General features: G+C 49.9%; 3 protein-coding genes across 3 annotated transcripts in view; all 3 read left to right on the top strand.

Moving 5' to 3' along the window:
• The window catches only part of CNIH4 (cornichon family AMPA receptor auxiliary protein 4), a 728363-nt gene that overhangs the window by 257580 nt on the left and 456360 nt on the right, over positions 1-14423 (top strand). The gene's annotated exons all lie outside the window — the stretch shown is intronic.
• The window catches only part of DEGS1 (delta 4-desaturase, sphingolipid 1), a 347277-nt gene that overhangs the window by 70780 nt on the left and 262074 nt on the right, over positions 1-14423 (top strand). The window lies entirely within an intron of this gene.
• The window catches only part of CAPN2 (calpain 2), a 60515-nt gene that overhangs the window by 41101 nt on the left and 4991 nt on the right, over positions 1-14423 (top strand). The window contains exons 10-18 of the mRNA XM_050760938.1: positions 750-919; positions 2624-2635; positions 4540-4751; positions 6848-6884; positions 7454-7519; positions 9417-9474; positions 11647-11711; positions 13380-13448; positions 13988-14066. Coding sequence (XP_050616895.1) covers positions 750-919; positions 2624-2635; positions 4540-4751; positions 6848-6884; positions 7454-7519; positions 9417-9474; positions 11647-11711; positions 13380-13448; positions 13988-14066 — 768 coding nt within the window. The remainder of the gene's footprint in view (positions 1-749; positions 920-2623; positions 2636-4539; positions 4752-6847; positions 6885-7453; positions 7520-9416; positions 9475-11646; positions 11712-13379; positions 13449-13987; positions 14067-14423) is intronic.

The following is a 14423-nucleotide window of genomic DNA, read 5'->3' as shown; positions in this document are numbered from 1 at the left end:
AGGTGTGGAAAGGCAATTAGCGTAATTCCCCTTAAACATGAATGAATCTTAGATTTTTTTAAAGAAATAGGTTTTGGAAGTAAGGAGGGCAGAGACATCAGGAGCAGGGCAAGGGAACAGGCCTGAGAGGACAAGGGACGCAGAACAAGAGTCTGGAATTAGACACAGGATGTTCTTGGCCTCCGGGCTCACGGAGGGGGCAGAGACTGGCGAGTGCAGTGAGCAGATCCTGGAGTCCCCCAGGCCAGCCGAGCCCCACCCCAGACACCCCATCAGAGCCCAGTGAAGAGAAGGTACCATGAGGGGAAGTCACGGCTCTAACCACCCTGCATTCCAGTCCCCAGTCCCCAGTCCCCAAGACAAGCCAGCCTGGAGCCAGAGAGAGAACTGCTAGGGGAAGTTTCTAATTTAGGTTCCTCTTAGATTCAGGCAAGCGCAGGTCATCCTCTCTCCACAGCTACCGTCACCCATCCCCAGCCCGACAAAGCCTGAAGTCCGCAGCCCGACCCTGGTGTCTCCTGCCACCTCTTAGCCTCTCCTAACATCTCCCGCCGTCTCTGACCATCTTCTGCCATCTCCCACCATCTCCCACCATCTTCCACTGCCTCCCGCCATCTCCTGCCATCTCCCTTTATCTCCATCCCTCTCTTAGAAGCCTCCAAGCCTGAGACCAGGGCCACCCCGCAGCTGTCCCCACCTGCATGCATGCCTGCTCAGGGCTGGGCTCCTCTGCCCCCTTCTGGCTGCAGACACATTCTGGATGAACCCTCAGTACCTGATCAAGCTGGAGGAGGAGGATGAGGATGAAGAGGACGGGGAGAGCGGCTGCACTTTCCTCGTAGGGCTCATTCAGAAGCACCGGCGGCGGCAGAGGAAGATGGGCGAGGACATGCACACCATCGGGTTTGGCATCTACGAGGTGCGGAGCGCAGGGGCTCCCGCCTTCCCTTTCGCCTGTGCTCATCTCAGCCCCTGCATGGAAAGCTGACCCCAGAGGCAGAACTGGGGATGGGATCCCAGACAGGGAGCTTGGCCAAGGAAAAGCAAAGCTACCAGCCTGGCCAGGCTCAGGAGTATCCCCCGCAGGGAGGCCCCTGCAGCAGGTCTGGGTTGTGGGGCCTTCTAAGCCCTCCACGGGGCCCCCACAGCCAGCCTCCAGGGAGTTCCGCTCTCAAATGGCCTCTACATCCCTTCTCACATCCTCCAGGCCTGGCATTCTGGTCAGCCCACCCATCTCCAAAGAACAGAATATACTGGGCCACATCAGGCAATACTGTGAGTGCAGGACTGAGTCAGCTGCTCAGAACTCTACAAAGGCATTGGCCTGGATGGTGGAGAGCTTGGGCACAGGGGAACATCGGTCATGATGCTCCCCCCACGGCTCTGCTGGCAGGAGCCCAGATCCCTACACAGACTCCTGCTGTCTGCGTGTTTTCCTTTCACTCTGAGTTGCAGCCAGAGGGCAGCCACATTGCAGCCTCCTCTCTCCCTTCAGGCTGGGGCTGGGGCTGGGCCCCTGGGATCTCCCCATTCCCTTCTGCAGAACAAGAAAGAGCTTTTGTGGGCTGCAGGTAGCCGTGGGAGGAGAGGGATGCAAGGAAGGCTTTAGGGCACTGACTGGGGATGCATTTCAGTGTGATGGGCTGGAGCTGGCTCCTTCCAGCTCCCAAAGCCCATCTCTTCTCTCTGACCCATGTCTGTGGAGGTCACCTCGGCAGCCTGAAAAATGGCCCTGGCGGGGACCTGTTTACACCATGGAAAGTGGCAAATACTACAAATCAGAGCTTCCACCCTCTCCCAAGAGCCAGTTTCCCAGCACACCCCTGGGAGGATCCAGATGAGGTGTCAGGAGACGAGGCTGTGTGTTCACCACTGCCAACGTTGCCACCCATGGGACACTGACCTCTACCTGCTCACCCACCTGAGAAAGGGAGCTGGGCAAACACCATCAGTTGTAAAAATGCACGTAGGCCCAAACCCCTCGGTCTCTGAAACAGGAGCTGAGGACTTCAGATCCAGGACAGAATCGCTCCAAGGAGATTGCAAATGGAATTGTGATACACAGCTTCCCTCCCACCACCTTATGGGCTTGGAAATGCAGCCATGGGCTTTCAGAGTTGGGAAGGACCTTGGGGATCATTGGGTCCTATTTTTGAGATAAGAAAACTGAGGCCAGTGAGGGGAGGGGACTTGCTCAGGGAAATGCAGACCGGACCACTGGACCTGGCTGACAGAGGCCGGCACTGCTGGGTCCTAGCCCTGAGTGTATTTCACCTCGCCTGCTGCCTCCTCCAGTAGGGCCCACCTGGCCCTCTTTCCCTGTGTGGGAGGCAGATATGGGCTTTGCCACCTTAGACAAGTCTCTTCACATCTCTGTGCCTCAGATTTATGCTCTGTAAGTTGGGAATGGAGGTGAGGGCTTATCAACATGATTGCCGTGTCATAAGAGGATTTTCTTCAGTATTGGAGAGGCTTTGAGTTCTTTGGAAAACAGTTACTCAGTTGAATTAGTTGATATTGCTAATGCTACAGAGAAAACAGGGCAGCGAAAGAAAAGAGCACACTGATGCATTTTCTTACACTGCTTTTCGGGCATCTGAATTGCATCTCCTTTATTTTGCAGGTTCCAGAGGAGGTACGTCTGGCCCATATCCCGGGGTGCTCAGGTCACCAACAAAGCGAGAGGCTTAGACTGCCAGAGCTCAGGGAGCGTCGTGAAACCTGGGCAGGCGCTGCTGGCCATGAAGGATGAGTCCTGGCCACCCTTGGGTCCCTGCCGAAGTTGCCCAGGCTCTAGATCCCACTGGTCTAAGCTCTGGGCAAGATTTCTGGAAAGTCCTTGTGGGACCCGCTGCCTCCCTGTGACCTGACAGAGCCCATACAGGGTTTGGTTCTGGGCAGAAAATCTAAAATCCTCCTGAGACTGCAGGAGGCTTTTCACGGAGTCCTGTGTCACTCTTAGGAGAAGACTGAGTCAGGGAAAAGGTGAACCCTACAGACTGTACTAGAAGACAACGTGGGAGCGCAGAGGAGACCAGGACCCAATTCCCAGGCTGTGTGACCTTGGACATGTTAAGGCTCCTCTCTACATTTCAGGGGTTTTTTGTTTTGTTTTTTGGGGTTTTTTTGTTTTTGTTTTTGTTTTTGTCTCTCTCTTTCACCCAGGATGAAGTGCAGTGGTGTGATCTCAGCTCACGGCAACCTCCGCCTCCCGGGTTTAAGTGATTCTCCTACCTCAGCCTCCCAAGTAGCTGGGACTACAGGCACACACCAGAACGCCAGGCTAATTTTTGTATTTTTAGTAGAGATGGGGTTTCACCATGTTGGCCAGGCTGGTCTTGAACTCCTGACCTCAGGTGATCCACCTGCTTCGGCCTCCCAAATGGCTGGGATTACAGGCGTGCGCCACTGCGCCTGGTTGCATTTCAGTTTATTTTTCCGTAAAACTGGTCAACTATCCGCCTCACTACACTACCGTGGAATGAATGAAATTTTGCAAGAGCATTTGGGCCCACAATCACCGCTGACTGAAGCAGATGGGATGCATGGCAGCCATTTGACTTCCAAGGTCACGATTATTAAAGTAGACACAAGGGGCACTTTGACCCACCTGTAGTACATTTCTCTCACAGCAAGGCAGTGCAACCGGTCGCACATCGGGCCCTTTTGGATGCTGCTCCAGCCTTAGTCCAGTGGATCACGCTTGGTTTGGAAGCTGGGTTGTCTTTTCCCTGCCCCTAGTCCTGTCTTTGCTTTTATTAGTGCTCATACACCACGTAGAACTGAGTCAGGTTCCTGCCATGTGGACGCTGTTCCTGCCTGAGAGTCTCTTAGAGGCAGGCTGGGAACACTGTGTGGAAAGACCGGGCATCTCTGCAGGCAGAGCTGAATGGTTGTGAAACCCCCTGCGGGCATGTGCTTCCAAGTTCCTCAGCAGGCATTTGTGGTTTTTGGTAGAAAGTTTGCCCTTTTTTTTTTAAGACAAGGTCTCATTCTGTCACCCAGGCTAGAGTACAGTGGTGAGATCACAGCTCACTGCCGTCCTTGAACTCTCGGACTCACGTGAGCCTCCTACCTCAGCCTCCTGAGTAGCTGAGACTACAGGCACATGCCACCACCTCTGGCTAATATTTTTACTTTTTGTAGAGACAGGGGTCTTACTACATTGCCCAGGCTGGTCTCAAACTCCTGGCCTCAAGCAGTCCTCTCACAGCCTCCCAAAGTGCTGGGATTACAGGCGTGAGCCACCACACCCAATAAAAGTTTGCTTTTTGTCTAAAATGACCCAGGCATTGTCACTGTACTGCTTATTATTATTATTATTATTTTTGTTGTTGTTGTTGTCATTGTTGTTATATAGATGAGGGCTTCCTGTGTTGCCCAGGCTGGTCTCCAACGCCTGGCCTTGCCTCCTTATACACCAGGACAACAGGACGGAGCCACCACACTACCCAACTGCTTTTATCTCAATGAATGAAAATGACATTTTCCTGGAGCCTTTCCCTCATCTACCGCCATGTTTCTCTATTTATTCCTCAGTTAAGTGGGCAGACCAACATCCACCTCAGCAAAAACTTCTTCCTGACGAATCGCGCCAGGGAGCGCTCAGACACCTTCATCAACCTCCGGGAGGTGCTCAACCGCTTCAAGCTGCCACCAGGAGAGTACATTCTCGTGCCTTCCACTTTTGAACCCAACAAGGATGGGGATTTCTGCATCCGGGTCTTTTCTGAAAAGAAAGCTGATTACCAGTAGGTGGTTTGGTTGCTTCCTCTCCCCACCCCTCCCTGTCCCTACCCGCTGGTCTGTTCCTCGGCCCCTAGAGAGCTCTTTCGTCCTCTGAATGTCAGTTTCTTTTTCTGTAGCACCTGCCTGCCTCGAAGGACTAGTGTGGGGATTTGATGGATTGGGGATGTTTTAGTGTTACAGTAAGGTAAACAATGGAAAAAGCCACTGTGGATATTTTTGGTTGGAAAGGAGTGGCTGTTCAGTGAATTGCAGGGTCTAATTTCATAAGTGTGTCTCTGAATTCTCAAGTTGGTACTTGAGTGTTAAACTATGAATCCAGTCTCGTCATTTGAAGAAAGCTGAGCAGTGCTGGTGTAATCCTTGCTTTTCCAGGCCACCTGGCCTAGGAGAGCCACCAAGGATGTAAGGTGGGAACCATCTCAACGGTTCCCACCTCCGGAAACTCTCCCTGTTATAGTCACCAGCTCCCTCTCCCCTTCCTCTTGGGATCCCAGATGTTTGGGAACCCTTTGTGGCTGACATCACCATTTCCTGCCACTGTCCAGGTGGCCTCAATTCACAACGGCTTCTGCCACTTTGACTTCTGCCTCAACCATGTATATTCAGCTGGGCACTTGATTGGCAAAGGCAGAATCTACCTTGGATGATTTAAGCTAAAGGGAATTCATCGAAAGGCCATCAGAGACTCCAGAACTGATGGGAGGTAGGGGGTCAGGCTAGGAAAAACAGGAGCCAAGGATGTGTTGAAGGACCGGGGTGTGAGATGACCCCTCAGACCCGGGGTCATGCGCTCAGGTCTAAAGATCTCGTGGAGTGTGTCTGAGGCACTGGGCTTGGGTCAGCCACCTGGCCTGCTGGTTACTGGAGAGGAAGAGCCAATGGGAGGTAGAGGCAGGGAACTGCTCTTGCCCCAAGATAATGCATGATGCAGAAATAATTTCCCATGGCAAAGGGAGACAAAGCAATGCCAGGCAGCTGCAAACCAATAAATGCCACTAAAGCATGGCTGTAGCCCCCCTGCCACTGACAGGCTCTCTTCATTTGCTAAAGCCTACCATGGGGGAAGGGACCTTTCCTCTCAGCTCTGAGGATCCTTAGAGGAAGCCTCGTGTGTTCAGCTTAGTCCTCACTGACAAGAAATAGGAGCATGACCTGGTGGCATTAGAATAACACTGTCCTTTGTCAAACCCATTACTCTCCCTGCCAGCCACAAGTCATTCTCCCAGGGAAGTCTCAACCCCTCAACTCTCTCCAGGGTGAGCTCCCTACCCCGACAGGACACCCCACCTCTCAAAGGTGTCTGACTTCCTTGTCCCAAGATATTAATCCTTCTGCTCCAGATTCCAGCGATCAGCACCAAGAGGTCCCCTTTTCCTTCTGCCAGGCATTGGCCCTGCAGATAGGACTATTGGTCGCCTAGTTAAAATCGCAGTGGCCAAGGAAGACCCTCCCGAGCTCAATTACCCTCACTATGGAGCAGAAGGACCTGGCCCTGGACACAGGGGCAGTGCACAGGATAAACTAACCACTGCCTGACCTGAGCTTTGGCTGAAATGACACACAGGGCTCCACACTGCCCACCTCTCCAACCTGAGGCAGAACAAGTAGGTGATGATTTGCACTGCATGATTCTCAGTGTGAAAGTCTAAGTCGGCAAAGGATGTTTCAAGTGGAACTTAGAAGCTATTCCTTAAGGCTAGGACCAACACCACACTACACGCGAAGGCTGTGCTATTTGATAAAGATCAAACACTAGCAAACAAAAATCTCCAGCTGCCCACGTTGCTTTGGTCGACACTTCCTTCAGATCACTTCTGCCTTTATTTTTGCTGTTTAGGAGATGTGTTATCACAGAAACTTGGAATGCAGAGAAATGTTATCACAGAAAGTTGGAATGCAGAAAAATTGTTGCTGTTTAGGGGAGGTGTTATCACAGAAACTTGGAATACGAAGACCTCCCCCCACCTCAGCCCCGCCCCACCCCGCCTAACCCCTGCTGCATTTAGCACTGCACTTCCGTTTTAGCAGTGATTTCTGCGACACTTCCTTTTTGCCTTCACCTGCCTTCCAGTAACACATAATTTCTTTCTATTTCCAGAGCTGTCGATGATGAAATCGAGGCCAATCTTGAAGAGGTACTTGTAACTCCTTGAATTTCACCCACTCTCTCGGACAATCCAGAGGGCGGAAGAGCAAAAAAACTCCAAGAGTTTTTGGACTTCACGAACAAAGCCTGAAACTTAGGATAAAGCCAGGCACTGGGATTCCAAGTGTCAACTTCCTGCGTCAGCTCTGGCCTTTGTGCTTGGGGGCATGGGCCAGTCCCTTGCCTATTGGGCTGTGCTAGCCACTGTCAAAATCTGTCCAGAACATTCCAGCTAGTCTTTATGCTTCCGAGTCCCCACTAGAATAGACCCTAAAAGGCCATTTTCATTGGATGCTAGAGAAGATACCTCTGTGAGAGATTAGAATATTACGCCTTCCCACATAATTTACATTCCCTCTCATGTTTTAATTAGAAAAAAAAAACACTTTATATTAATTCTTCACACTATACCTGATCTCAACCCAAATAACCGTAGAATTCGGGTCCCAGAGAGGGATAGAGAAGGGGAGTGGGAGGTGGCTGCCACGGAAGGGCAGGCAGGCACTTGCTGTCATGCCTCGCTCTGATGCGTTCTCATGTCTCTGCCTCACCTTCCAGTTCGACATCAGCGAGGATGACATTGATGATGGATTCAGGAGACTGTTTGCCCAGTTGGCAGGGGAGGTAAATGTTCCCAAAAACAACATTATGCACTCTGGTTGATGCAAAGGTCCCCAAGGAGACTTTAGTTTAAAGGGGAGAGAAAACAAACTGAACAAAAGCAAAGAGAAATTGCAAATGGTCCTCGGATTCCAGCTCAGCCTTCTTGCGTATGTCCTCCCTAAGACCTCCGCATGCTGCCAGGGGCTTCCGTTCGCATGGTCAGCCCTGACTCTGTGTTCCCCCTTCCTTAGGATTCCTGGGCTCATCTTGTGGCTGTTTTATTTTCTCTGTTCTACACCAATTGAGGCATGAAACTTGGCCCCTTATCCTTGATTTCCACAAAGGATTTGGGGAGGTGGAAGGGTTTCAAATCTCAAGAAAGCAGGCAACCTGCAACAGAGTATTTGAATTAGGCTTCTCTGTTCTTTTTCCTTTCCTTTCTTTTCTTTTCTTCTTCTTCTTTCTTTTCTTTTTAGAGACAGGGTCTTTCTCTCTTTCACCCAGGCTGGTGCAGTGGCGTGATCATAGCTCACTGCAGCCTCCACTTCCTGGGCTCAAGAGATCCTGCCACCTTAGTCTCCCAAGTAGCTGGGACTATAGGTGCACACCACCATGGCTAGCTAATTTGTATTTTATTTTTATTTTTCTAGAGAGAGGGTCTTGCCATGTTGCTCAGGCTGCTCTGGAACTCCTGGGCTCAACAATCCTCCAACCTTGGCCTGTCAAAGGGTTGGGATTACAGACTCATACCACCATGCCCAGCTAATTTTTTAATTTTTTGAGAGAGACAGGGTCTCACTGTGTTGTCCAGGCTGGTCTCAAACCCCTGAGCTCAAGCAGTTCTCCCACCTCAGGCTCCCAAAGTGCTGGGATTACGGGTGTGAGCCACCATACCTGGCAGCTTCCCAGGTCTTAAAAAAATCCCTCCACCATTTAGTCCCATCACAAAGTTATTTAGCCCTCTTTCTTCCCAACAACTCCAAAAAACGTCCTGTTTCTTCACTATGTGGAGGAACTTTGCAATCACTGAGCTCATTTGGGGCTCCCTTTGCTAACCCCAAGACCCATCAAAGTGCTAAGCCAGGCATCGTCTGCTCTACGCCTCCACCAGCCTCTCACCCTCTGCTCCCTCCCAGATTCCCAAGAAAAGGGGCCATGAGCGTCTTCTTTCCCCACTGATTGAATCCCACACATACACACCCCCAAAAGGCAAAAATGACTGCAGTCAATCTTGGTTTTAAACAAAGGAGTTTATCCATGAGTTACATAAATATGTATAAGTGAATAGAGACATCTGAGCCTGTGAGGGACCCTGGCATGATGGGCATAGAGGAGGGTCAGCTGGGTCTTGGAGGCAGCTGGTTTTCACTAGTTTTACAGGAAGTCTGAGCTTTGAGTTTTAAAGAATGAAGAAGACATGCCAGATAAGAGGAATGGTGTAAGAGAACTAAGTTAAGAAAGACCACAAACATGGGTAGAGGGGAGTATTTATTATTTATATTCTCTACAGCAAAGAAATGGTGAGTGGACTCTCCCTACTGCATCTGTGCATTAAAACACCGTATCTAGGTCAAGCGCAGTGGCTCATACCTGTAATTCCAGCACTTTGGGAGGCTGATGCTGGAGGATCGTTTGATCCTAGGAGTTTGAAGTTTCAGTGAGCTAGGATCGTACCACTGCAGTCCAGCCTGGGTGTTCTAAAAAGAACAAAACCAAAAACTGTATCTAAAATCCAGGATGGGGCAGTACTACTCAAAGTGTGGTCTGGGGACAGCAGCCCCAACATGGCCCGGGGGCTTGTTAGAAATGCACATTCATAGACCCCACCGCAGGCCTACCTAATGCACTGCTGTCCTGCGCTGTGCTCATCCAGCTCCCATGGGGGGCCAATAACTATGCTCTGGTTGTGTGTCCACAGGATGCAGAGATCTCTGCCTTTGAGCTGCAGACCATCCTGAGAAGGGTTCTAGCAAAGCGTGAGTATCCCCTCATTGCAAAACCTCATCCTGCTCTTTCCCCTGTGGATGGGAAGGAACATGGAAATCTTTCTTCCTCCATGTCCGGCTGCTGTGACTAAACCACCACCCTCCATCCCCTCCAAGAAGTGGATGAAGGATCTGTATGATGTGGTAAAAAAAGAACAAGTGTTTCTAGCATCCACAGATCAAAGATCAAATCCACATTTCCACTACATACTTACTAGCTTTGTGTGATCAATTTTTTTATTTTATTTATTTATTTATTTGTTTATTTATTGAGACAGAGTCTTGCTCTGTCACCCAGGCTGGAGTGCAGTGGCGCAATCTCAGCTCACTGCAATCTCTACTTCCCAAATTCAAGTGATTCTCCTGCCTCAGCCTCTGAAGTAGCTGGAATCACAGGCATGTGCCACCACAGCCAGCTGACTTTTGTATTTTTGGTAGAGATGGGGTTTCACCATGTTGGCCAGGCTGGTCTCGAACTCCTGACCTCAAGTGATCCACCAGCCTTGGCCTCCCACAGTGCTGGGATTATAGGCATGCACCACCACACCCGGCTAACTTTTGTATTTTCCTAGAGACGGGGTTTCTCCATGTTGGCCAGGCTGGTCTTGAACTCCTGGCCTAAAGTGATCCGCCTGCCTCAGCCTCCCAAAGTGCTGGGATTACAGGTGTGAGCCACCACGCCTGGCCACATCTTGTAACTAACTATTTCTTAAGCAAAAAAATGTCAGAGGATTGATCATTCAACCCCCTACTGTGGATCACCAGCAGGGAGGAGCGGGGAAACACAACACAGAGACCTTTTTCCCCTCAAATTATCACAATAATCATGCTGCATTTGATAAGAGAGCAATTGGCAATCCAGGAAGCAGAGTTTTGTACATATCAGAAGCTAGGAATCTGCATCAGAGACAAATGTAATCATGGTCGTTTGCTGCATACCAGCCCTAGGGATCATCTCGAGAAGCCTCATGGACTTCAGGGGACATCATTCCCTCTCATAAGATGGCCTCTAGCCTAACTCCATGAGATAAAATAAATCTGCCTTTCAGAGCCACAGAAGAGTCCAGGGCCAGCTGGGTCTTCCCTCCCAGTGTGAACCAAGAGGGTTGGGCCAGCCAGGCTACAGTCAATCCAGTGCAGGGCCTCCCCAGAGGGGCCCCGGTCTCTATCCGCCCTCCTCTAATTTTCAGGGAAGGCAAGAAGACTGTGTTTACCCTGGAGGCCACCAGGCACAAGTGAGGTCACAGAGCTCTTCAGATATGCAATCCCCATGAGCTGAGGAGACGAAAGCCTCATTGTTTCTGCACAGATGGAGGGTGGGGCTGGGAGGTGGGGAAGAAGCGGGCCTTGCCTGGATTCAGCCCACTCCTTGCTCGGGGAGCAGCATTCACTCCGCATGTGCCTCTGAGATTAATACCCTAGCCCTAGCCACCTGGTGACTCCAGCCTTCTGGAGGGCTCCACGCCAGAGTCTGCATGCGTGGCCACTGGGCCAGAGCCTCATGACCATCTAAGAAGGGGTTGGTGCCCAGAGTGGCAGCTTTGAGGCAGGTCAGGCTCTAACCTCTTTCAAGGACATGACAAAAAAGCTGGACTTTTCGTGAAGTCTGTGGGGAGCCAGATTCACATTGGTGACTAGGGTCTCATGCCACCTGCCAACACCAAGTGGATAGGACTCCCTTAGTGCAGCATGATGGCTCGTGGAGAGATCCCAGGGCCTCAGGTTTCTCAGTCAGCTGGGGACACAGTCCATAAATGTCTGCAGATGGACAGTTCAAGTAAACCTCTTTCTCTCACGGGTCATAGCCTATAATTAACACACCTCCTCTCTGTTTTCTTTTTCCCTGCCCAACAACTACAGGTGACTTTATATCCGGTGGGCACCTAAGGCCAAGCCATTGATCATTCTGTTATTTATTTGTTCAAAAAGCACTTTTTAAAGCCCTGTTTGCCCATGGCAAATATACAGAGACATCAGGACAATGTGGACATCGTCTGCACTGTCCCAATCTGGTAGTCACTGGCCATGTGTGGCTATTTATATAATCGAAGTGGCTTCTGTATGGGAATGGGCACAGATAAAGAATATCTCCATGATTGTGGAAAGTTCAACTGGACATCACCGTTTAGAGATTTTTCCTGTCACACTGATTTTGTCTTTTAGGCCAAGATATCAAGTCAGATGGCTTCAGCATTGAGACGTGCAAAATTATGGTTGACATGCTAGATGTATCCTTTAATGTGCTCCAGAGAATAGAGACTAGGGGAGTTTAAAATCTCACTCCAGAAAAATTCAAACACATGGCCTTCTCCCCTTTCAAAATGGCCAGTTGTTCCCAACTTGCTGAGTTGCTGTCGGACAGTCAGCAGCACTGACCTCCCTTACTAGGGAAATTCGAGAATCTTCTGATGAGGGAAAGCAAATGCTACACCTCCCCCCAACACCTACCCTGAAAGGCTTAGAATGCAGGCCCACGGCCGGGCGCCATGACTCACGCCTGTAATCCCAGCACTTTGGGAGGCCAAGGTGGCCAGATCACGAGGTCAGGAGTTCGAGACCAGCCTGTCCAACCTGGTGAAACCCCATCTCTGCTAAAAATACAAAAATTAACTAGGCGTGGTGGCATGTGCCTGTAATCCCAGCTACTTGGGAGGCTGAGGCGGGAGAATCACTTGAACCTGGGAGGCAGAGGTTGCAGTGAGCCGAGATCGCGCCACTGCACTCCAGCCTGGGCGACAGAGTGAGACTCGTCTCAAAAAAAAAAAAAGAAAGAAAAAAAAAGAAAAAGAATGTAGGCCCACCAGTCCATTCCTGGGGCTGGTGCAGGAAGTTCCTGACAATATGCCCATCACTTCTTTGCACAAAGCAGCTCGAATTTGTTTCCTCAGTGATGTGTTTCCATTACTTCCTCTAGGAAAATATTCCCTAACCACAGTATTTCTGATGTGAATCTGTTTTGTCTGATCAAGATCGTCTTCTTGATTTAGATAAGAGCTACTTTCATAAGCATCCTACTTCCCTTTTGCTCTAGCTCCTTCCCAGACCACCCGCCTGCCCCCAAGGCAAATTAGTCATCCATTTGCCCCTTGTTTCCAATGCTTAGTGAGAAGTGGTGGTAAGGGGCAGCCTGAGCTTCTGTGAAGTTTTTTCTGTGTGTGTGTTTGCTTGTTTAGTTGGTTGGTAGGTTGGTTTTTTTGAAACAGGGTCTCACTCTGTCACCCAGGCTGGAGTGCAGTGGCATGATCTCAGCTCACTCCAACCTCCGCCTCTCAGGTTCAGGTGATTATTCCCCCTCAGCCTCCCCAGTAGCTAGGACTACAGGTGCATGCCACCACACCCAGCTAATTTTTCTCTTTTTAGTAGAGTTGGGGTTTCACCACGTTGGCGAGGCTGGTCTCGAATTCCTGACCACAGGTGATCAGCCACCTCGACCTCCCAAAGTGCTGGGATTACAGGTGTGAGCCACCATGCCTGGCCACTTCTGTGAAGTTTTATTTAGTGGATTCACAGTGTGCACCTGCTAGCTGCCTTCACCAAAGGCCTCTTAGATATACTCCACATACTCTAAAAAAAGAGCAAGGGCTTAGCCACTAGAAGCCATCCAAAGCCCTCTGCATGTCATCCAATAGCTCATTTTTAGTGGTATCTGGGGCCTCCACAGCACCTCCAGATCAAAACAGCAACCAGAATCGGCAGGGAGCCAGCAAGTCGTTCTCGCCCTTCCTCCAATCCTTTAAACGGAGGTTTAGCCAGTGGGAAAAGCAGGAAAAGGATCCTTCTGCAAACCCTCCCTGTGCGTGTGCTATGATATTCAAAAGATCCAGTTGAGAAGACAAACTAGGTGACACTATGCCCAAATGGACCCACACTCAAGGGCTTTCCTTGACTGAAGGCAGTCAGACGGGAGTGGCAAGCTGGGGCTGAAGGAGTTCTACATTCTCTGGACGAAGATTCAAAAATACCAAGTAAGATCCCAGAGGTGCGGGTGGATCTGTGTTGGGGAACATTCTGTGTGTATGCTTTAAGATGCAGTAACGCCTCCACAGAGTGGAGAAACATTTCCGAGGGGATTGGCATTTTACCCATAATGAAGCTCAGAGTGAGTAAAGACCGGGTTGAGGAAATGCAAACAAAAAACCAACCAGGACTTTGCAGGTGAAGTGGCCTGTTCCCTTCCTCCCAATTATTGGGATCATCTAAAGGCCGCCATCAAGGGTTTCCTGCAAAGGGTTTTTGACAGCTAAAGTACAAAAATTATATATAAGACAAGAACATGGGCCTATGGGCGTTGGCTGGCTGACTTGATGGGCATATTTACAAACCAGCTCACAGACAGAAGCAAAATACTGTTAGTTATTCAAGGCAGAAACATGGGTGATTCTTCCAAGGCCAAACTAGAGGCACAGAGCTGGAAAAACTTCATCTCCACTCAGCACATACTAGGGAGGTAACTCGCCAGCTTTGCTTTGGGTCATAGTTCTTACAACTAATTTATGTGTTCCAGAAAATTTACCGGGAAATCGACGTTGACAGGTCTGGTACCATGAATTCCTATGAAATGCGGAAAGCGTTAGAAGAAGCAGGTAACCCTTTATAATTGCATTTTCATTCCTAGTTTAATCTGGCTGTAGAATATGTGAACACTCATCCTATACCATATAATACAAGGTTTGGTAAAGCTATAAAATAAAGTAGGTGCTGTTTTAATACAAACACCTCCTTTTCATTCCCCTTTTAAAGACTAATTGGTAAAATTAAATGCAGTAGGATGCTCTGCCCTCTGTGCCTTCTTGAATCCAAGTTTCCTTCAGAGTCCCCTGGCACAGCAAGCAGACAAAGCCAGTTCTCAACAGACTCCTCCAGGTGCCTCCTTTCTGGTGCAGGGTTGGTTAGGCAGAAATGGAATGTTTCAGCTCAGCCCTTAGGGTAAGACCCTAGCA

Source organism: Macaca thibetana, chromosome 1, assembly GCF_024542745.1.
Source record: "Macaca thibetana thibetana isolate TM-01 chromosome 1, ASM2454274v1, whole genome shotgun sequence".
NCBI classification, from domain to species: domain Eukaryota; kingdom Metazoa; phylum Chordata; class Mammalia; order Primates; family Cercopithecidae; genus Macaca; species Macaca thibetana.
This window is presented reverse-complemented; position numbering and strand designations above follow the sequence as displayed.